This window comes from Molothrus ater, chromosome 7 (assembly GCF_012460135.2).
Source record: "Molothrus ater isolate BHLD 08-10-18 breed brown headed cowbird chromosome 7, BPBGC_Mater_1.1, whole genome shotgun sequence".
Lineage (NCBI taxonomy): Eukaryota > Metazoa > Chordata > Aves > Passeriformes > Icteridae > Molothrus > Molothrus ater.
Genome location: NC_050484.2, coordinates 12,857,537 through 12,878,728, shown reverse-complemented (window position 1 = coordinate 12,878,728; position 21,192 = coordinate 12,857,537). Strand labels below are relative to the sequence as shown.

General features: G+C 47.3%; 1 protein-coding gene across 4 annotated transcripts in view; it reads left to right on the top strand.

Annotated features, from left to right (window-relative positions):
- NRP2 (neuropilin 2) overlaps positions 1–21,192 on the top strand; it is an 89,330-nt gene that overhangs the window by 10,614 nt on the left and 57,524 nt on the right. For all 4 annotated transcript variants that reach the window (XM_036386539.2, XM_036386540.2, XM_036386543.2 and 1 more), the window contains exons 2-3: positions 1,402–1,579; positions 18,045–18,226. In XM_036386539.2, the coding sequence (XP_036242432.1) occupies positions 1,402–1,579; positions 18,045–18,226 (360 nt within the window). The remainder of the gene's footprint in view (positions 1–1,401; positions 1,580–18,044; positions 18,227–21,192) is intronic.

Below are 21,192 nucleotides of genomic sequence, written 5' to 3'. Positions count from 1 at the left end.
TGGGATGTGTGGTTACCCTCCTATATCAAGGGTGATGCTTCTCTGTGCCTTGGCTCCCTTGGGGGTGTGGGTTGTGCTGCAGCCTCCATCTCAGGGTGTGCAAATGTCGGTCTTGGGAAAACCCAATTGCACCCTCCTGCATGTCCAGGATCCTCTGGGGCTGTGGGGCTAACCTGACAGTGGGAACATCACACGAGGGTTTGCTTCCCACATTGTACCCCACTGCTTATTGTCAGGGAGGACAACTTTCCACAATGTGGGACCAGGGTAATCCCATATGCCTGCCAGCCTGCCCTATGGAGGGACTTAGGGCTTTGTTGGGTTTTGCCCATTTTGGTGGGGTTTGTGTGTTTTTCTGGGTATGAAGAGGCAATATTGTCTTCTGGGGGCAGCTGTTGCAGCTTGTGTGCCTGGGTGCTGATACAAGGGGGTGGCAGGGGAGTGGGGAAAGCAGGACACACAATGGGGGCCCATGGAGAAAGGGACTTTGGGATTTGTAGTGCATTATCAAGTGACCCCATGATGGAGATTTTCCTCCCAGCAAGTAATGCAATAATAAATTTGATTTGCAGCATTCATGAGATTAAATGTTTTTTTGATTACAAAATCACCCTCTAGGGCCTGCTCTAGCCCAAAGCTGAGAGAGCTTCCTCTGCTTACCACGCAGCCATTGCCAGCCATTTGTGGGCTAGTCCCACAAAACCACCACTGCTGATTATCTGTGTCTGCAGCTCCAGTGCATGGGTTAGCTTGCAAGTCTGCTGAGACGTGTTTGCTGGGGCAGGCAGGTTGGGGAGGGAGACACAGCAAACGGAGAGGGGCTTTCATGGGGCTGCAGGCTGGGGCCAGGAAGGACAGGTGCTGTCCTTAGCTCTGCCATACAGTGTGGGTGGGTCTGGGCTCACCAGCATCCCTGACATGCCTCAGTTTCCTTGCCTGGAAACAGCACAGCTTTCTGCCCTCCTGCAGCTGGATTGAATTTGTAGTGTCTAAATTCTGGTGTCTCCTGAGGCAGCTGTGGGAGACTGACACAGAACAGCTTGCAAAGGAGGCAAAAGAAGGGATAAAATGAGGCAGCTACAGATGATCTGATATCAATCTGTCTCTTACTTTATGGCTCTGTAATTGCCTTGGCAAGAGCATTCATTTCTCTTTTCTGGTCTGTGTGAAATGTGGTATGTAAGTGTGGCAGGAGGTGGAGGGGAAAGGAGTATGTTTGTTCTGCAGAATAATTCTCCTTGCCCAGAGATTAATATCAATATTAGAGTACCAAAGGGATGTCAATGGGCTGGAGAATGGTCTTTATCAGACCACTCCTATCAGTGGCCCAGGGAGGCCTGCTGTGCACACCTGATGCCCAGAACATCTCTCAATGCCTTGTTCCCTTCTGTGTCTCTGCAGCTCAGCCATGCGGGGGTCGCCTGAACTCCAAGGATGCTGGGTACATCACCTCACCAGGGTACCCCAATGACTACCCCTCCCACCAGAACTGTGAATGGGTCATCTACACCCCTGAATCCAACCAGAAGATTATCCTCAACTTCAACCCTCACTTCGAAATCGAAAAACATGACTGCAAGTAAGAGCCTTCCTCTACCTCTCTAATGCATAGTTACCCCCTCTTCCTGCTTTTACCTAGTCTTGGGTATGGGTCTTGTACTTCTTTCCACTTGAAATCAAGCATCACTCTGAGCCCCCACAGTGCTGCATCTCTTTGCCTTTCCAGAGCAAGGGTTGCCTGTGAGGTTGTAAGATGCTGCTTTGGTCACATAGGATGAGCCTACTCTGCAATGAACTTGTAGTTCTTAACTTGGCCTGATACCACCTGAAAGCAAGATCCAACTGGTTAAAATGTTAAAAGGCAGCTGTTTTTTCTGTGTTGAAGTAGCCTCACTCTTCTTTTAAACCATGCTGGGAGAGCAGAGCAATTTCCTGCTGTGTAACTAGGCAGAGGTATGGCAGAGTGCCCTGTGGCTGGAGACCCAGATTCGGGCCATGTGAGGCTGGAGACATGGTGGTCTGAGCTGTTTGGGCTGGATCTGATTTCCCATAGTGCTTTTTCTGCTATGTTTGGTAAACTGGGGAGATGGGGGTTTTTGCCTTTTATTCCCTTTTTCTTCTAAGAAAGGACCCAGAAACTAGATGTCTGGGAAAAACAATTAACAACTAATAAAGAATAATTAAAGGCATCAAAGGGCACCATAAAAGACTGAGTTAATAATATGGTCTCAGCAGACATAGAAACCTGTGGGTTTCATCTGGAATCCACAGCCAGCTACAGGGATGCCTGAGTGTGAAGGATCTTGGGGTCTCCTAAAACAGGCCTGACATAACAGTCTTGCTCAATACACTGGTCCTGTTGATTAAAAGGGGGTTGCATATGGAGAGGGAAATTCTGTTTGTAAAAAAGGACAAAGGAACAGGGGAAGCGTTTATGGGGCTGCAGAATCAGTCCTGCGGAGAACAAAGAATTCAGCATGGGTTTGATGATGTACTGAAGGTTATGAAGTGCAGAGCTGGATCCTCAGCTATCATAAATCAGCAGTAGCTCCTCTAACTCTAATGAAGGTGTGCTGATTGATGTCATTGGGGATTTTGTCACCCCCTACAGATAAAGTCTGGGCTAATAAGGCTTTGAACACCATGAACTCTCCCTGAAGTCACTGTGTGTGCAAATTGTTTAGCGCTTTGCAGGATCAGGCCTGTGTATAAAGAAGGGAGAAGGTACAGAAAGGCTTAAAGTGGGCATAGATGAACACAACAAGGCCTTGCAGTGGAGGTGAGAATGATAGATGCTATCAGATTTTATTGCTGCTTGCATAGGCTGAACTGCACAGCCTCCTCATAGCTAATGCAGTTGCCCCAAATTCATAGTAATAAAAGCTGTATAGGCCTGTATTTGCAGTCTGAAGAGTGTGCCATATGTACGGGCCAGGACAGTGTTGTGTGCAGGGCAGGGATCAAACTGGGCCAGAGGGACTCCAGCTTCTGCCTCTTCAAGGCCTCAGGCAAGCAAAAACAGGTTGGTCAGAGAGCTGGAAATCCCCATGGGCACCAGGCTTTTCCTCCACCTGTAGGAAGGTGCCGGTTTTAGCTCTGATCATCTTGTGCAACTTTTGCCATGCTTTGCTGCCTGTGAGAGAGCATTGTCTGGTCCCAGGCTGCAGGTGGTGTGTTCAGTAGTGTGCTCAGGACTGCCTGAGCTCTGGGGGTGTTGGTTATGACTTTGCTGCTTTTTGCTTTACTGTGGCAATCTTCTGAGTGGCTGCTGTGTGGTCTCACTATTTCTCTTTTTGCGTGTACGTGCACAAGGAAGCTTTTCTTAAAGGGAAATAGGATTTATCCACTTGAGCTTCTGCCGGCCACAGCTGTGAGCTGAGAGCCAAGCTGACTTAGGGTGCCTGCTCTCTCAAGCCAGCACTGAAGAGGAGTGGGTTTGAAAGAGCTTCATGGACAGTGCTTGATAGGAAGCATAACAGAACAATGAAAACAGTGTATGATAAACATGGCCTGAAAGAAATGGATAGGAGTGAGATTATTTTAAGTAACTGACCAGGAGGAGGCAAATATGGACACTGCATAAAGCTTGGGCATTAATAGATTACATTAATAATAGGTCACCATCTAGTGATAAATCTCATCTGAGTGTCAGAGGGTTTTTTATGAAGAAGCAAGGACCTCATTGCAGCTGCAGGTGTGAACCTTAACAGGAACAGGAGATCAGCATCAAAGACAGTCTCAGGGCAGAGCCCTCCTTTCGACATCTCATCATTAATATAGAGCACATTCACATCAAGGTGACAGGCAGATGGACTCCATGGAGGCACTCACTCTCTGGGCAGACAAGGTCCCCTGCTCCGGTGTTGCTACCTGGCTGCTATTGGAGCAACAATGGGGCTAGTCTGTGCTTCCAGCTGCCAGAGGTAAACACCATAACCCCTTCCTCTGTTGCTTCTTCTTTCAACATTTCATTTTACCTTATTAGGCTAAAGTTTCTCCCTCATAAAGCATAACATTTACATTCCTAAAACCCATTTGAAAGCCTACAAAAATGTCTCCAAAGTCTTTTTAGTTTTGCTGTGTCCCTTCTGGCCTTCCTTGTATCTGCTTTGGATTTCCCTTTGGGACAGGAGGCATTTCCTCCTGTGTTTTGTGCTGTGCCTGACACCCTGGGGATCTCTGAGGAAAGGTCAAAGATTTCCCCTCGGCCAGCAGCTGGCTGGAAGGGGCCTCTGAAAGTGGTGCTGCCTAGATGCCAGAGCAAGAGCCTGCCTTCAGAGAACAGCTTTGGCAGCCTGGAGGGTGGAAACATCAGCCAGAGATGGATGCCCAAGGTGGCAGACAGAGGTGGCTGCTCAGTGCTGCTTGTTGCTATTGTTTTCTGGAAGCACATCTGGGCTTTTATTTTTCAGCTGTGTCCAGCTGCATTAAGTAACTGCACTCTATCACCACCATCATGAAAGGAGTAATTTGGTGTAATTGAAGCCCCAGAACATCTCTCTCTGAGTGCTGTGTCTATGCTCTGAGGAAGTGTCTTGCTTTGGGAGCACACTAGGTTGAGAAAATTGGCCTCCTCCTGCTGTTGTGGCTATTGTGTACCAGCAGGGATCCCTGTGGCAGGGAGGGTGGGCATGCTGTGACAGGGAGTAGGGGCCAGGGCTATTGTTTGTGCTGTCCTGCAGCTGTGGGGCCACAGCAGTAATGCCAGAGCCAAAAGGGAAGTTTGATGTTCTGATAAAAGATCTGCCGAGCTATTCAGAAAGGATCATTCTAGTGCCTGGCTGTTTGTTCCCATCTGTGCTGTGAGTGCAGCTGGAGCTCAGGTACTGCACCCCACATCATTGGTATCTGCTCAATGAACAGGGAAGTGGCATCCAGTGGAAAAGAACAGGCTGCTGCTGTGGCGAAATGTTTCCACTTCTGTGTAATATGGGGGTTACTGGGCACTCTTGTGCATGCTGGAGTTTATTTGGGATCCCATGAGTGACCTGAACCATTTGCAATAGATGGGCAACAGGGACAGCTTTTGCATTCATGTAGCTAAGCTGTCCACTACTTCTTAATTGCCATTGTGCTGTTCTGTGTGCTCTGCTTGCTTGGAAAATCCAAGTCCAAAACCTCAGCTATGCATGAGTCATTGTGTTTATGACCAACCACCTTTTTGTTCGTGCCACCCTCCCACTGCTGGTCTTCTCCTTGGACCACTAAAAGCTCCCTCCTGCATTTGGCTACTGACTCTGCCACCCCCAGCCACACTCAGCTGACCCTACCAGAGAGTTGGGCTGGGCCATGCACATGCAGCAGAGGCACACTCCCTCCAGGCTGCAGTGGACATGCTTGTGCTTCCCCTGCCAGTGGAAGACCTTCCAGCTGACTCATAACATCTGCTCCAGAGGAACAGTGTTTTAAAAAATCCCGACTGGTAGTCAGACCACGGCCAGTGGATTTTTCTGCAGCCATTTCCAGCACATGCTGCAACTGGGTTGCAATCGGTGGGATCCCTGCCTGGGAAGGAGTTAGGGGACGGCTGCCGTGGCTCGCAGCCCCCTCTGGTGGCACATGCCAAACGCTGGCTAAAGTTTCTGCAGACAGGGGCTGGGGACTCCCACATAGGCTGGAGGAGGCAAACTGGAAATTGAGCTGCAGTCAGGCTCTTTTTCCTGTCTTTGGGTCCCCCTGTCAAACCCAGAAGGTTTCAAGAAACAGGAACTGGGGCCACTATCATGAGGAAATTTATGCAGTGGTCACTGTGACCTCATAAGAGCCCTAATGGTGCCAAGAGAGTTGAATGATCCTGATGTGTGCTGGGTACAGGGCAGGCATGGCAGGAGGAGACACGTCTGCTCCCAGCTTGAAGGCCAGAGTGAACCGAGGTTTGGCTGGGGAGACAGCACGTTCCTAGTGCCCATCTCACAGAGCACTGCTGGCCAGGGGACACCGGCAGCAACATGCCACAGCACAAAGGGTGACACGTGCAGCTTGGACAGCCACTGAAGGCCTCTTATGGCAGCATGGCCATCTCCTGAGTGGCCAAAAAGCTGAGCCCTGGAAGAAAACAGCTCTGCATTCTTCCTAGAGAGCCACAAAGCCACTGGCTCAAATTCCTCTGAGCTGATGTGGCAGGCAGAGATGCATCCAGACCCAGTAGCCAAAGCCAGGCAGGCAGCTGGGGGCTGCCGCTTTCAGCCTGCCTCTCTTGCCATCTCCTTCAAATAAGAGTGTAATATTGGGAGAAGCCATCCTTCCATCAGTGAGGGTTAAGAGTAGACAAGGCAGCAATCATGGACAGCTAATTAGTAAATGCTTTGAAAAGTATGCATAAGTAGCTTATTAGCAAACATTTTAGAAACAATGCAGTTCATCTAGTGATTGGCAAAATGCTTAGAAAAGAGAAATACATTTGGAGCACTAGAGAATGCCAGGGGTTGGAGGGGTTCTTTGCTAGGATGCAAGGGGAAGTGACTGCATCTCCTGAAGTACTGGGGGAGTCGAGCTTTAACTTTGCAGTGAGGGGAAGTCAAAGATGAGATGTTAAGGAAGGCATTTGCTTGCTCATACATTTGTGGCATGGGTAGCCAGAAGCAACATTTCTAACGTACAGGAAATTATTCAGTCTGGGTAACACGACACTGCGGCTCAACTTGTCTTCAAATGAGCTTCTACTGTTTTTTAACTCCATCCAGCATCCGCTGTATGGTTCATAATTCCCATCAAGCCCGGGTCATTTTCCAAAATGGAACATCAGTGAATGGGTTAGCTGTGATGATGAGACCAGCCACATGAGTTAACAGCTCAAGGCTGTTCACATCCCTCTTCTCTGCTTCCCATCTCTGCTTTCTCTGTGGCTGTGCTCCTCTGTGCCCCAGAGCCTTTTCCTGGAGGGACAGGCCTGCTCCAGGCTCTGCAGAAGGTGATGGCCCCAAATACACTCTCATGGGGTCTCCTATGACCCGCCAGCTCACTAACATCCGGCGCATAGGAATCAAATCTTGTTTTGCACCTTGCTTCCTGTTGGCATGATGACAAATTGAGGGCCAGCTGGTGACACTGGGAACAATAGGATTAGAGACAGAGACCTCTCCCCCTCCTTCCTGCTGTTGAGGAGGAACTGGTTGTCGTGGTGGTGTACTCGCTTTTTAGTCAGCCTCTCTGTCCAGCAAGGGAAGGAACAGGACCTCACAGCAAGGGAGAGGGAGCCAGCACAGGGCTGGCTGTGGTGACTCCTGATTAAGTGGGTTCAGAATTCAGCTAAAAGTGTCAGAAACATGTGCCTTTTTTGAGCAAGCTCCAGCTCTAAATCCTTTGCATCTTTGCAGACCCTGCTCAGTGTAGAGGCAGTAGGATAGGAGTAGGGTAATCCCACTGGAATGCCTGATAACCACAGTGTTGAGGTGCTCCTGCTGTTTCAGCAGAGTCTGAGGCCTTTGACTATCTTTGCAACAGTGCTCCAGCACACAATGTGACACCAGGTGACACCCTTCACAGAGGCTCATCCCAAAGAGGTCTCAGAAGCCTAAATAAATGTCTGTGGGACTATGAGTCTTGGTCACTTTTTTTGTGTGGTACAGAGGGCTTAGCAATGCTCTTCTGCATCATGGGTTTGTTGTCTGGATGCAGGAGTTTGAAGGTTTAGTGAATGTAAGGAGAGTTCTAGACTGATATTTTTGTTAAGGACTAGATGCAAAGCTCTGTAAAGGAAATGTGAGATTTTACCTTGATTTACATAGGAGCTAGTTTAGCCTTTTAGTGAGCAACTGTTTGATTTAGCTACTTGCAGCCTTTTTAGTGGATATAATCCCTGTTGTCAGGCTGTAACGAGGGACTGGCAGACTCCCCAGCAAATATCAGTTCTGAGAGTTGTGAGATTTGGGTTCTTCCCCTTTCCTGCTATTGATTTATTGTTCCTGCCTTGGTGAGTCACTTAAAATTCCCTGTGTTATAAAGAAAAGAAGATCTGGGCATCTGCAGGCATAAAACCCAGTCTAGATAGCAAGAGCGCAAAGCACGCTCCCTTCCAAAGGCTGCTGAGCAGCAGCATCACACAGGAGTAGGTCAGAGTGCAGCAGAAGACGACCAGTTTATTCTCAGTCTTTTCTGGCTGGGTGTGAATTCTGCAATTAAATATGAATGCAAAATAAAAAGAACAGACTGCAAAGAGCAGACTGAAAAACACAAGAAATTTGTGGCTGCTTTTGGCCAGAACTCGGCATAGAACATATTTGAAGGAATTGGGGGAGGTTAGGTTTTAGTCTGAGGCAAGTTCTCCGTTTCCTTTAAATCAAGTGGCTGCACACCACCATTGAATGGCATGGTAATAATATGTTGCAAACCACAGTCTGGTGATCCTGGAATTCCTTATAAGTTAATAGCAGTCATGGTCCACTAATCACAGCTAGGATGTCTTTGATATATTAGTTCAAATACACATAGAAAGCCTTCCTTATGCTGGCTTAGTGAGTAGATCAGTAGGTCATTAGAAAGAGTGAATAACCTAGGGATTTTCTGTTGGTTTCTCACCCCACCCCACTGCTAATCCCAAGGAATTCTTGAGATCTACATGCAGCCTTAGTGAGCAACCACAGTACAGTGGTATGGTGTGGTTTTAAAGTAACACTGGGTCAGACATGGAGGATATTATTGTTTAATGAATTCCTAGAAGCAGAGCATGAAGCAGTGGGGTCTGACAGCAGAAATCCTCTGCCAAAGACTTCATTCTGTTACAAATGGCGCAGAAACTAGCAGGGTGGCTGCTGGTGTTATGTGACTGCCCCCACTTTCTTGCAGCAGTACAGAAGATACTGCGTGAGGAATCTTTTGAGGCGGAGTTGTGCTTTCCTGAGACAGGCAGTACTCATCCACTGGTGATGGGAGAGCTCCTATTCTCAGCCCCGTGCCTGCTGAGGCCATGCTGCATGCAGAGTGTTTGCATGGGAAGTGCTCCACGTGTTAGAAACCTCCAGGGAAACCTCAGAGCTGGGGTTGTTGATGGATGTCCAACAAGGAGAAGTGCCCCCCCCTCCACCGGCAGCACGAGAGTTTGAGGCATGTGCTCAGCTTCCTTCCTCTTCTGTGAGTGTTGGTGTGAGGTTTCATTTACATTGTTATTTTGCAGTGAGAAGGAAGGTGTAATGACAGTCTCTTTGGTAATACCAATATTTGGCTGTTAATCATGGGTGGGAATAAGGTCTGGGATCTCCATCAGCAGAGGTGACTGACTCACCATTGATCTATACTCACTGCATCTTGTTGTAGTTTTTTGACCCATTTGATTTCTTAGGTTTTCTTTTGTGAAAACCCTCTGATTTTTCTGCCATTCCGTAGCAAAACATCTCTCTGTCTTTAAATATGGCAGATGGGGATTTCTTCAGATGTCCAACAACTCAATTGAAGGAGACCTCAGGAGACCTCTCCCCTTCCCTGTCCCCCATTTCAGCCTGTCTTTTCATCTGCAATCTGGAGATGTAAGGGCTATAGTAATAGAGTGTCAGAGGAAGTAATTGATTCATCACACGCCAAGAGAGGAGTCTGTTGCCTTCAGTGTCAATGGAGCTGAACCAGAGCCTGGAAGGGTGAGGGAGGCTTGTAAACACTCCATGGCTGAGCTGGCAGGACAAAGCAGACACACTGCCACAGCTGAACGGGAGGGTGACACAAGGGTTGCTTGAAAGAAAATCTTTCTGAACAAAGCAGTGTCAGGGTCCTTGTTTGTGGGAGAAACAGGGACAGCCCCATCCCCCTGCTCCCAGAGCACCTTAAGGAGAAAAGGTACCTACCAGCCTCATGCAGCATCCCATTCCCTCGCCTCTGTCTCCCTCTTCTATCTTGATGTGGCTGCCTCTCTGACCTGCTGTCCTGGGCTGAGCTCACCTCAGGGGTACCAACCAGCCCCTGCCAGCAGCTAATTCCTCCCACACGTCCAGATAGTCACTGCTGTCAAAGAGAGCCATGTGGGAGGTCACTGCTGCTGCCAATGCACAGCAAAGTATGGCACATGTGTGGCACAGCACTCACCCTCACTCAGGCATTGATGTGCTCAGACTTGGCACCGTTTGGTTCAGATAGCTATTGAGCTGCAATGCCCATATTGTGAGGAGAGAAGGGGGTAGGAGAAGCTGTGCTATGCAGCAAGCAAGGAGGGATCAAGAAGGTTTTGGTGCACTGTTTGCCTTAGAAACAGCTCCTACTACAAGCTGGCACAGCCAAATTGTGGGAATGCCCAAATAGTGGAGGCTGCAGGCCAGTCTTGGCAGCAAAGCTTTACTCACTTGTGCATCAGCTAAGGCGGGATCTGGGCTGTGAACAGGCTGTGTCTGAGAAAATGCAGGGTCAGAAAGTCATGCTATGGTGGGGCAGTCCCTGGGTGACCATCCATCATTAATGAGGGATATAGACAGCCAGGAGGGTGAGGGTGGGCTGGTCAGGGCTCTGTTCTTACAACCTCCTTTATACAATTGGTGCTTAACGAGGTGTGTATTTCAGTTTTGTGCTGAAAAAAAGCCAGTGCAAATGAGTGATAGTGGAAAGTCCAGCTACCAAGTTCTGATCCTCATCTGATCCCAGTTTTTACTCTTTCCTTTTGCTTTTCACTGTGTGTTGTGTCTAAGGCCATGATGATACTGCACCAGCAAGGTGTGATGGGACATCACTCCCTCCTCTGGGACTAGGGCTGGCACAGCAGGCCATGTGAGTGTTCCCTAATCCTCATCAGCGCCCTAGAATTTGGACAGCCTGACCTAAGCTTGTCCGCACCTATTGCTTGGGCTGTCAGAACTGGATCCCATCAGAAAAGGGAAATCTGTACCCCACTGCAAAGAGATCAAAGTGAGCATTTGCCCTTGCCTTCTGCCTGCTCTGCTGCTTTTCGGCAGTAAATTTTCCTTTTGTGGTTGTTATCTTTTATTATATTTATTTTTTCTTTCTGTTAGTGATCAAGTGCCTGTGAGTGGTGACAGTAAAATGACATCGAAACCAAAGTCTAATTTTTTCCACAGATGGATTGTAGCAGAAGGAGAAAAGTGCAAATGCATTTTCTCAAGTGTCCTGCGTTTTGGGGTATGAAAGGGTTGTGAGTTGCTTCAGTTCCCTTAGAGCAGCAACAGAAGGCAACATGCCATGGAAAGGGGGCTTATTCTGAGCATGCTTTCTATATTTTATTCCTGATTTCACCATGATTCTTCCCTCACCAATGAACACCAAAGACATCTTGCAACAAAAGACCCCTGTAGCTAAAAATAGAAGAGTGAGGAATTTATAGAGATGGTTTTGGAGGCAGAAATAAAATTAAACAGCCATGTGTAACTCCTGAACAACAGCCTGCAGAAAACCCCCTAAGTGCACATTAGCACATCTCTTTTCTTATATAACGGTCGGTTTTCCAGACAAGCCCCAGATGAGAGCAGCTCTCCACCCCAAGGCGCCTTTTCGCAGCGATCCGGCGGCGCAGCTTGAGGGAGGCAGCCTGGGATGAGCGGCACAGCGCGGGGGAGCCTTTGCTCTCCTGTCTCAAGGGAGGGCAGCAGCATGCTAGGAGCTGAAATTCCCTCCTGAATCAGAACTTGCCTCGGGAGCACTTTGCAGTTAGGTTTTATTCCTCCCTTTGCACGAAGTATTTTGGCTGCCTTCCTCCCCTGGCCCCCCCGCATGAGTTAGCAGTAACTGCTGAAAGCCTCTTCCCATCCACAGTGCTCATAGGGGATGAAAACAACAACCCAAAGGGTAAAAAATAGAGGCTCTTTATAGTCGCCTTTTTTTTGTCTTTTTGAAAAAGTTTTCCAATCCAATAGGGTTATTTCCTCTCCTTCTCTATTTTTCTTTTTCTCTCCCTCTTTCCTTTTTTTAATTTTTTTTTCTTTGCCTTTAACTGGATAACTGGATTTTTTTCATTTCTCAGAAATTCTGGTCAGATTTTTTGAGGAGATAAGAAAATAATCCAAAGCACAGTAGAATGATTACAAACCCCCACAATACTGTGATTACACAAGATGTAATTGGATACAACAAATTCAAAACAAACTTCTGAGAAATCCTAAGCAGTTTTGCCTGTGCCATCGCTCCCCACTCCCCCCACACCAGCCTAGCTCTCCCCCTGCTTGGATTTTTGTCATTTTAGTCACTGAAATCCAGTGAAATCCCTTCAGATTCAGAGCAATTATAGCCCATTTCTCTCTGTTGTTGCCAGAGTCAGTTATTTCCATAAGGGCAAAACAAGGGCAAGCTCTGTGAGCATCTTTTGCCTCAACATAGGCAAAAATGGCCCCAAAAGGTTCAGACTGGGATCAGATTCACCTCTGCATTGTTCAGACACCCAAAGCCCAGGTCTAGTCAGTAAGAGTGATTTAAAGTACTTCTGTTGTCAGTGCAGAAGAACAATTAATCCCAATCCAAGCTGGGTGTGAGAAATCTGCTTCCACTGAGAGTAGAGGATGTTTCGTTGGCTAAACCTAGATGTGGTACAGGATTTTTAGTTGTGTGCACAAATCCGTATCAGAGCCTGTGTCTATGAGGACTGATTCTCTTCTCACACCAGGATAAATTAGGAGTGATTACCCTTAAAATGATGAGTTTCACATGTGTAAAACCAGTTCAAGTCAAAGGAGAATCCAATTCATCTGCTGTATTTATAATTAATTACTCTGATTAAGGGCTGGCAGCTAAGATCAAACTTCATTGCTCTTGTTTCATCAGACAACAGTGGTACTTGCCTCTGCTATCATGGCTGTAAAAAAAAAATCATTTAAAAGTCCTCAGTAGCTTCTGGAACAATTTAACCTTTGAAGGGCATGTTCTGCTGTTGCTCAAGATTGTGTAAACATCACAGAAAAGTTTTTTTTTTGTCTTTCGCAATGTAACCACCCATGAAATAAGGATTTAGTTGGAAGGTGGTGTACAAAAGAGCATGAAGATGAGTGGTGACACAGAAAAATTACTAAGCCAGCTAGCACATAATGGACATTAATTCTAGCCACCTCTTGATTGCACAACAAGGACAGAGATGCTGGTTCACCATTTCTTAACTATCTCTATACTACTACTGCTATTTAGTTTCTAAGAAACTGTCTGTTCTTAGAGAATGTTCAAAAAACCTCATGCTTTTTATAAGAATTTCTGAGAAACCTCCCACCACCTTTTCAAAGGGGGAACAATTGTATTTACTAGCTGCCATTGTGGCTAAGCACAGGCCTTGCCCAGCTACCTGCAGAATATTAACACCTGCTGAATTTCACTATAATTGCAGTTTCTCTACCTCTCCTCAGCAGATGCATTCAAGACACAATGACATATGGTTCAAGCAGATCAGAGGTCTTGAAGGCTCAAGTCAGTCCTGGGCATTCCCAAATTTAGGGTTGTTGGCATGCAGTCTGTACCTATTTGTCTCCCTGTCTCTCTAGGCCAGATTTCTCCAATAGAATATAATCTCTCCAGTCAAGACTGGCTTCTATTCTTGGCTGTGCTGCAAACTTCCTGTGTGACCTTGGGGCAGAAGGCTCCTCTCTGCCTTCTTACCTCCCAGGATCTCGTGAGAATCCCATCATTACTGTTTGCCAGCTGCAGTCATGAGCCCCATGGAAACGCCTATAAATAATAGCTCCAAATTAAACATTGGGGAGGTTCAGGTTAGAGCCTTGCCTCTCTCTCCAGTCCTGGCAAGCACTGGAAACAGGGCTTTGCTGAGTGCAAATCCTCACCCTCTTCAAATCATAGACCTAGAGAGAGACAGAGAAAGCTGCCAGCTAGGTCAGAGCTTGGCCAGTCCTCCTTAGGCTTTGAAGCAAGGCTTGCACAAGTTTATGCATTCAGAGGACTAGTGATATGGCTGTGAACACATGAATAATCTGTTATTCATGTTTCTCCCTGTGCTAAGCTGTAATGCCCTGAAGCATGTTTCAGGGGGGAAGGACTCAACATCTCTTGGGACCTGGGGATGAAGGTCAATGGGGCTGTTGATTTTGTGTTCAGCAGTCACTAAACTGCTGAACTGGGTCACTAAACTGCTTGTGTTGAGTGTCCCTCTGGAGAGGAGCACCCAGAGGAATGTCACAGGCTTCTGGTGCTGCTCCCCACATGGGCTGTAGCATTTCTGGAGCTCAGCAGTGCCTGGGTGGGCACCTGGGAGGTCTGCCCTGGCCCTAGGGGATCATGGAGCACAGCTTAATGGTCAGGGAGCAGATTGCCTATTTTGCAGCAGAAAAGGACTGAAAAGCTGGAGGTGTTCTCATAATCGCTGCAGCTGGGGCTTGTTTGCTTTTGTTGCACCTCATTTGGGAAGCCAGCAGCAAAGTGACTTGGGAAAAAGAGAAAGGAAAGCCTGGGAAGCAGAGAGGTTGACTGGAGGAAAAAGCAAGCAAACAAGCATGAACAATACAGGCTGTAGAAGTGCTTTATAATTAGTTTATAAAAGCTCTCTTAACATGAGCAAAACACTTTTTACTGAAAAATCTGTAATAAAAATGCAGCAATATTTATAAGCATTGTACATTTTTCATTTAATTCTGTTAAACTACTTCAAGAAGACCATCTAAGCCTTGTATTTCCTTTTTCTCAGCCTCCATTGTCTGGGCAGTTAAAAGCACTTCAGCATTGCCTCCCAGCCTCAAAACTCCCTGGTGAAAAGCAGTTTGAGGTGGTTTCAAACCAACTCACTGGCATTGTCACTCAAGTGGCAGCTCAGAAGATCTTGCCACTGTGCCATTGGAGGAGCAGCCAAGTGTGGTCACCTTCCCTGCAAAAGAAGAGTTGGTTAATCAATCCATTATACTTGTGGGTTACAGAGGTTGCACCCTGCCCTCACATGTTTATGCTTGGCTCGTTGGAACGATGCCTAGGTGTGGAGAGGTGGCCATGAAATGTGCTTGGAGATGGCAGCTTTCCCAGTGGAGGTAATGCCAGAGAGGTCAGCCCACAAGAATGTTGGTGCATGTTGACTGAAACAACGGATTTGGTTATATGAGTGAAATGCAAATTGCTGGGCACTGTATGAGACAGCTTGAACACCACTGCAGCATAAATGCGTCCCACTCAGCTGTGCCCTAGGCCATAGTTATCTGAAAATGAAATGGTTGGAGTAGGAAGCATGGTTGGGTTTTCTTCCAATTTTTCTTCTTGTTTTTCACTAGGGAAGAAGAAAGTCTAGAAACCATATTTAAGCTTAACAGGAGCGAAGATTTGGCCAAACTGGATTGTAACTTGACCCAGAATGAGGAGAATGGGGTTTATCTGTTTGATGGAGGGCCAAGGCATGGACATGCCTAAAGCTCATGGTTCCAAAACAATCTGTGGTAGGGATTAGCTGGCATTCTTGCTGAAGTTTGGAAGTTTAACAGTTTTGATTGGCTGTCTTTAGTGTTTCATTTTGAAAGCCTAAAGCTTAATTGCTGTGATGGAGAAGGAAGTAGGGGCTCCTGCTCATCTGGACTGGTGCTTTCTCCCAAGTGTAGTACTTCCCCAACTCACACTCTGTTTATATGACCCAAAGAAAAGGTTTTGCCTCATGCAGAGCAGAGGACTTGGGCCAAGATTTTTTGACTAGGGAAGAAAATTCTTACACATTTCTATTCATTTTACATTTGGCAAAAAAAATATTTCCTGACCTTCTCTTAAAGGCTTTTTTCAGTTGTTTTTAACATTTGATTTATTCAGGATTAGCTCCAGTGTGAGAAAGCTAAGTTAGCTGCTTGAATGAAGCCAAATAGGGCTTAATTTAAAAAGGCAAATATTTCCTGATGATTTACTTACTAGATTCATTCTTTTAATTTTCCATTTGCAGATTGCCCATGAGCAGATTGCAATATTCCCTAATTGTATGTATTACTGGAAGTCTGTCACCCATTCAATAAGCAAAAATTTCTTGGTCCAGAACTTGCTTCTGAAATTCCAGGGCCCCTACAGAACTGGGTGGCTTGAGGAGCCATGTGGACAGCACTAGGATATTTGTTGTGCTGGCCACAGCAGAAGCTGTGATCATTGCAGTCAAGCAGCTGAAGCCATGTACTGTGTTGGCGAGGAACAACCCCATGAGGGCACAAACAGATGTGATTCCCTGGGATGCAGCTAACCTCTGCCTGTGCATGAAAATGGCAGCTTTTACAGTCCACTCCATTAACTGTGTTTTGCCAACATTCATGTTTTTGCCAAATTAATTTTTTGCCACATACTCAAATTTCACTAGTAGCCAGTAGTTCTGCAGCACAGATGTGCACTTCAAATGTGGAAGGGCTGCAAGCACACTGAAAGCAAGTAGTTATTTAGAGAACAAAATGTCCCCGCTGTTTGCTCAGTACTACTTTAAACAAATAGACAAACAAGGAGGAAAAAATTCTACTTAGAAGCACTAACACTGCCTTCTATGTTCCTCCTCCCTGGAGAGATGGTAGGATGAAGCTACACATGATGGACATTAGTGGAGTCACGCAGGGTGCTGCTGACTGGTGTCAGGGTAACAAGGGGTCACAAGGTGATAGGGGCTAGGCCAAGCTGAGGAGAGAGCAGGGGGAGCAGATCTTCATTTACATTGCTGTGTGTCCACACACCAGCTAAGCCAAATGCTCTTCCTCTTCGAGTGCCACTTCTCAAGACCACTTGGATTTCACCTTGGCCAAGCCAATTGAGTCTGTAATGAAGTTAAAGGCTGGGCAATTGCAGCTAGTTGAGTGCTCAGTCCAGCATAGACAGGATTTTATCTGCAGGCATTTTGCTTCTGGCTCTCAGCCTGATTTAATCCCAGAAAGGAGTGAAACCAAAGCTGTCTGGGCCATCTTTCTTTGTGGAGGAGCACACTAAGTCCCTGTAAGTTTGTTTTGAGGCTGTTGCTCGCCGATATGTGCTTTGCAGAATGGGAATGAGTCACATGAGGATCATTCTGTATCCAGCAAGCTACTTCTCCTTTCAACTCTCCATTCTCAAACAGAAGATCTTGTGACAAAGAAGAAAGGCAGATTCCTGGCAGCCTGGAAATGCTTTTTTCCTCCCTGGCCCCTTAAGAAGAGCTGTAGCATGTTGTTCAAACAGGTTGATACAAAGCAAATAAACAGTCCTAGAGAGATGGTCAGTTTCTGTAAATAGCAGTGTGCTGGCCACAGAGGAGAGGGGCGGGGAGGACGTGGGTGTTAGAAAGCAGCTGAAGAACAAGATGTACACGTAAAAGCTGTTTGTTTCTTCACAGCACACAGAGCCTGATACTACTACCTTGCCTACTCATGGCCTAGAAAATATGGAGGGATCTGTGGCAGTTTCACCTTCCAGCCAAGCTTTGCAACAAGCTTTTGTCTCTGCAGCAGGAGGCAATTCTTCTAACCCTACGCATTCCTCCCCCAGACCAGTCAGATACCCAGGCCAGTAGGAACATCTTCAAGTAGGGTTTAGCAAAGGCAGGTTGCAGTTGCAGGGTGTACAGGATTAGCAATAATGAGTGTAGGTACCCAGCTCTTACACAAAACTTCTCATCCATGGAAAATCTTCATTAGCACTTGATAGAAGAGGATTAATATTAATGTCCAAGTGCTAAGTGAGTTTACTTGCCATGCTTGCTAAAGGACCAATGTGGTATCAGTGCACAAAAGAGCTACCTGCTCACGTGGATTGAACACTGACAGTCTCACTTAGTACGTACTTGCCCAAATCCCACATGGATATTGGAATAAAGCGAGCTCTGCCAAACAGCACAATGGCACTCCAGAAGAGAGCTCAGGGGAGGAGAGCAGCCTCAGGAGAGTTGTGTCTGAGCTTCTCCCATGCCAAAGGAGTTTTGTGGAAATGGAGGTAAAGCGTGTTCTAAATTTTGCATGTTGGCTGTGAAGGTGAGTGGATGTATGTACAGCAAATTAATGACGTGAATGACAGCAGAGGAAAGGACCTAAATGTAGTCAGACAAAAGAGAAAAAGTATTTTGGGGTCTGTGGTGTGGTGTGCTGTGAATAAGAGTCCCAGGTACCTGTCTGGAAGACGTTCTGTGAAATATGCAGATACTGAGAGTGGTTTTTGTTTGTGCCTGGCATCCTGAAGCATGTCCCTGACAGATGGTTTCCCTGCCATTTCACCTGCCTCCGCAGGTATGACTACATCGAGATCCGCGATGGGGACAGCGAAGCGGCAGACCTGCTGGGCAAGCACTGTGGGAACATTGCACCTCCTACCATCATCTCTTCTGGCCCCTCTCTCTATATCAAGTTCACCTCAGACTACGCACGGCAAGGTGCCGGCTTCTCTCTGCGCTATGAGATCTACAAGACGGGTGAGTGTCTGAGTCAGTGCCTGTCTCCCAGACTGTTTGACACAATTATCTTTGTCTGTAGATGCCTTTGGCCACCTTTTCAATGTGATTTCTAGCATATTTTCCAGAGATAAAGGACTTTTTTTTTAAAGTGAAGCAAGTCTGTGTGTCACATTTCCAAGAAGGTGAAGATCTTAGTGGCACATGACAGTGAATTTTTGGATCACAGGGTGCAATTAAAGCAGGGTTCCTCCTTAAATGTTCTCTTGTATTCGAGGACTAGAAACATATATCTTTACTCTCCAGCATGTTAGGGCTAAAAGAGGGTTGTCCCTCTGTTAGAAGTGCATGGAGCTCCCCCTCCTGTGGAGTTGTGATTCAGGGTTGATCAGTGATGCTGTGTTTTCTCTCCATGGATGGGGGGTTTGTAACTGGGGAACTCTAGTCTTCAAGTGATTGCTGTCAGCAATGCTGTCAAAGTCTGCGGCAGCACCCTTCCAGGCTGATATAAGAGGAAGTGTTCATAACTATTTAATTCTTAATTACTATTGAGGAAAGAAAAATCTGCTCAAAGCCCTTTTAGTAGCGTTTCTGTCTAAATATTTGCCAGAATTTTGTGCCTGGGAAGAAAGGCTTGAAAAAATAGCCTCTGCTCTGTGTGCATGTGAGAGAGGTGTGCCTGCATGCTGAGGGATCAGGAGAGTGTTTTGTGTGGGCACACGGGCACCTGCCCTGTGCCCGCAGTCCTTTGGTGATGTGTTAGAAGACAACACACGTGGCTTTCAGTCATTGTGTCCAGCACCAAAAGAAAAAGTCTGTGCCATGGAAAGAATCAAAAAGGATCACAATAGGGCCGTTTATCCAGCATCTCTAAAGAAAAGATGAGGAGCACAGGCAGCAGTGCCCAGGGGTCCTGGGCCAGCTGTGCAGCAGGCAGAGGTGCACAGACAGCCCACAACCTGGCTGGAGGTAGATGTGAATGTAGAGACTTTGCTGCAAGAGAAGGAGACTCCCTAAATTCATTGTGAATCAATGAGGACAGGACTTGTGTGAAGGTTCAGATGGATGAGGAAAGTGCTGTTGCTGGTTGTTGCCTGGACTGCATAACTGGCCATTGAGCTGCTCAGCAGCCAGCTCGCCACCACTGTTACTTTATGGTTAAGATGCAGATTAGTCCTGAAAGTTTAGTGATTCAGCCAGATATTGGGGTTTGCTAAGGCCAGTTGCCATCAGTAAGGATGGCAAAGAATACAGGTGAGAAGACCCACCTCAGCCTCCCTTGCCTTTCTCACCCTGCTCACACTTCCTGTGAGCCCAGCAGGCTGTGCTGAGTTGTGCCTGACCTCATACTCCATCCATGCCCTGACTCAGGGCATGAGGCACTGTGGGCTGGTCCAGCTGGCTGAGGTGGCCTGGCCATGCTGTGGGAAGGGGTGGCAGACAGCAACCCTGTTGGTCTGGCTGGGAGCCAGTAAGGGACCAAATCTGTGAGGGAAGGAGAAGTTGTTACTGGGAGGGAGGGAGAGGAATCAAGGGCTCATCTGGAGGAGAGTAGGTAGTGGTTGGAGGCTGGAGCTGAAGTGGCGCTGGCTCCTTTTGCCACCCCCACCCCTGCAGGCAGCCATCCTCTCCAGATACAGCCACACTTTCTTACAACCACAGCCCATGAAATCAAGCCTGGCAAGGCAGGTTCTGGCACAGGAGTGCAGGGTGAGCCCGTGATCCGGGAGCACTCCCAGCCCACATCTGCCCAACCCCAGTCCCTGCCAGGGCTCCAGAGAGGGCTGTGGGCAGTGCTGGCTGCAGGGCTCCTGCAGCACAAGCAAACCCTGCCTTTTGTTGGCAGGCAGGCAGGCACGGGCCAAGTTTCCATCTGAGCTGTCAGGGTAACCAGCAAGGGTGTCACCAGCTTTAAAGGTCATCGGATTGTCATTGTCCTCATCAGTAAAAGCAGCAGTGGCTGCAGATTCCTTCTGTCTTAAAGGTGATCTAAAAAAACAACTCTTTTCAATGGAGCATTTATTTCCCCAACTTGTGCTAAATTTCCCTTATCACAGTGTGAGAGAGAAGCAATCTGCATACAAACAGCCACATACCAGTCTTTGAATCCCCTGATGGGTATCAGCCAGCAGTCTGTGGGCTGACAAGAGCCGCCTGCCTTGGCTGGTCCAGCCTCCCTGCTGCTCCCTTTATGAGTCAGTTTCGCAGGGCCGGCCTGAGCTCTCCAGCGCTGGGCATCAAAGTCTCCTCTCAGGCTGGCCTGTGCTGCAGAAGTCAGCATGACTCCCGTTGATTATCTGCAGCTTCCTTATAAAAAGCTGATCATTGTGTTTGCTGCTATTAGCCAAAATGTAGACAAAGATGCCAAATGTGATAAGAATGCCACGTGAGGAAACTGTTGTCTAATGTGGTCTTGCCTGTTGCTAGAGGACAGTCCCTGACTCTAGGTTTAGCCTTTCATTTTCTCCCTAGCTCAGAGCTTGTGTTATTTTCACTATTTATCTGTTAGTCTTTCAGTACAAAGTACACCCTTATCCCTGCTCATGGCACTATGCTGTGATTTGTGTTTGGCTTTTTTTTTTTTTTTTGCCTCTGCATTTTACCCCACAGGTTCACACCAGAAAAGCTGGCTGGTTCATTAGGTAGTCAATTAAGAGCCTCTCTTGAGTAGCTCTCCAGCCAGGCACTGCATAATGCAGTGCAAGATCCTGCTATTACTGCAGGCTGCTGGCCTGACTCGGTAGGTTAATGCTGAATTGAATAACAAGTCTGCCATTAGTCCTGGGAAGGCTGGTACTGCCTGGGAGAGCCTGAGCAAGAGGGTTTGTAGAGGAGAAGAGTGTCCCATGGAAGTGAAGCAGAAACCTTTGTGAATGCTAGTGCCAGGTTGCAGCAGTGGCCAGCAGCCTCTCTAACACCCTCTTTCTCCTCTGATAGCTCCAGGCTGCAGATTTCTGTTGCCTATTGTCCTGGCAAGGCTTTCAAAG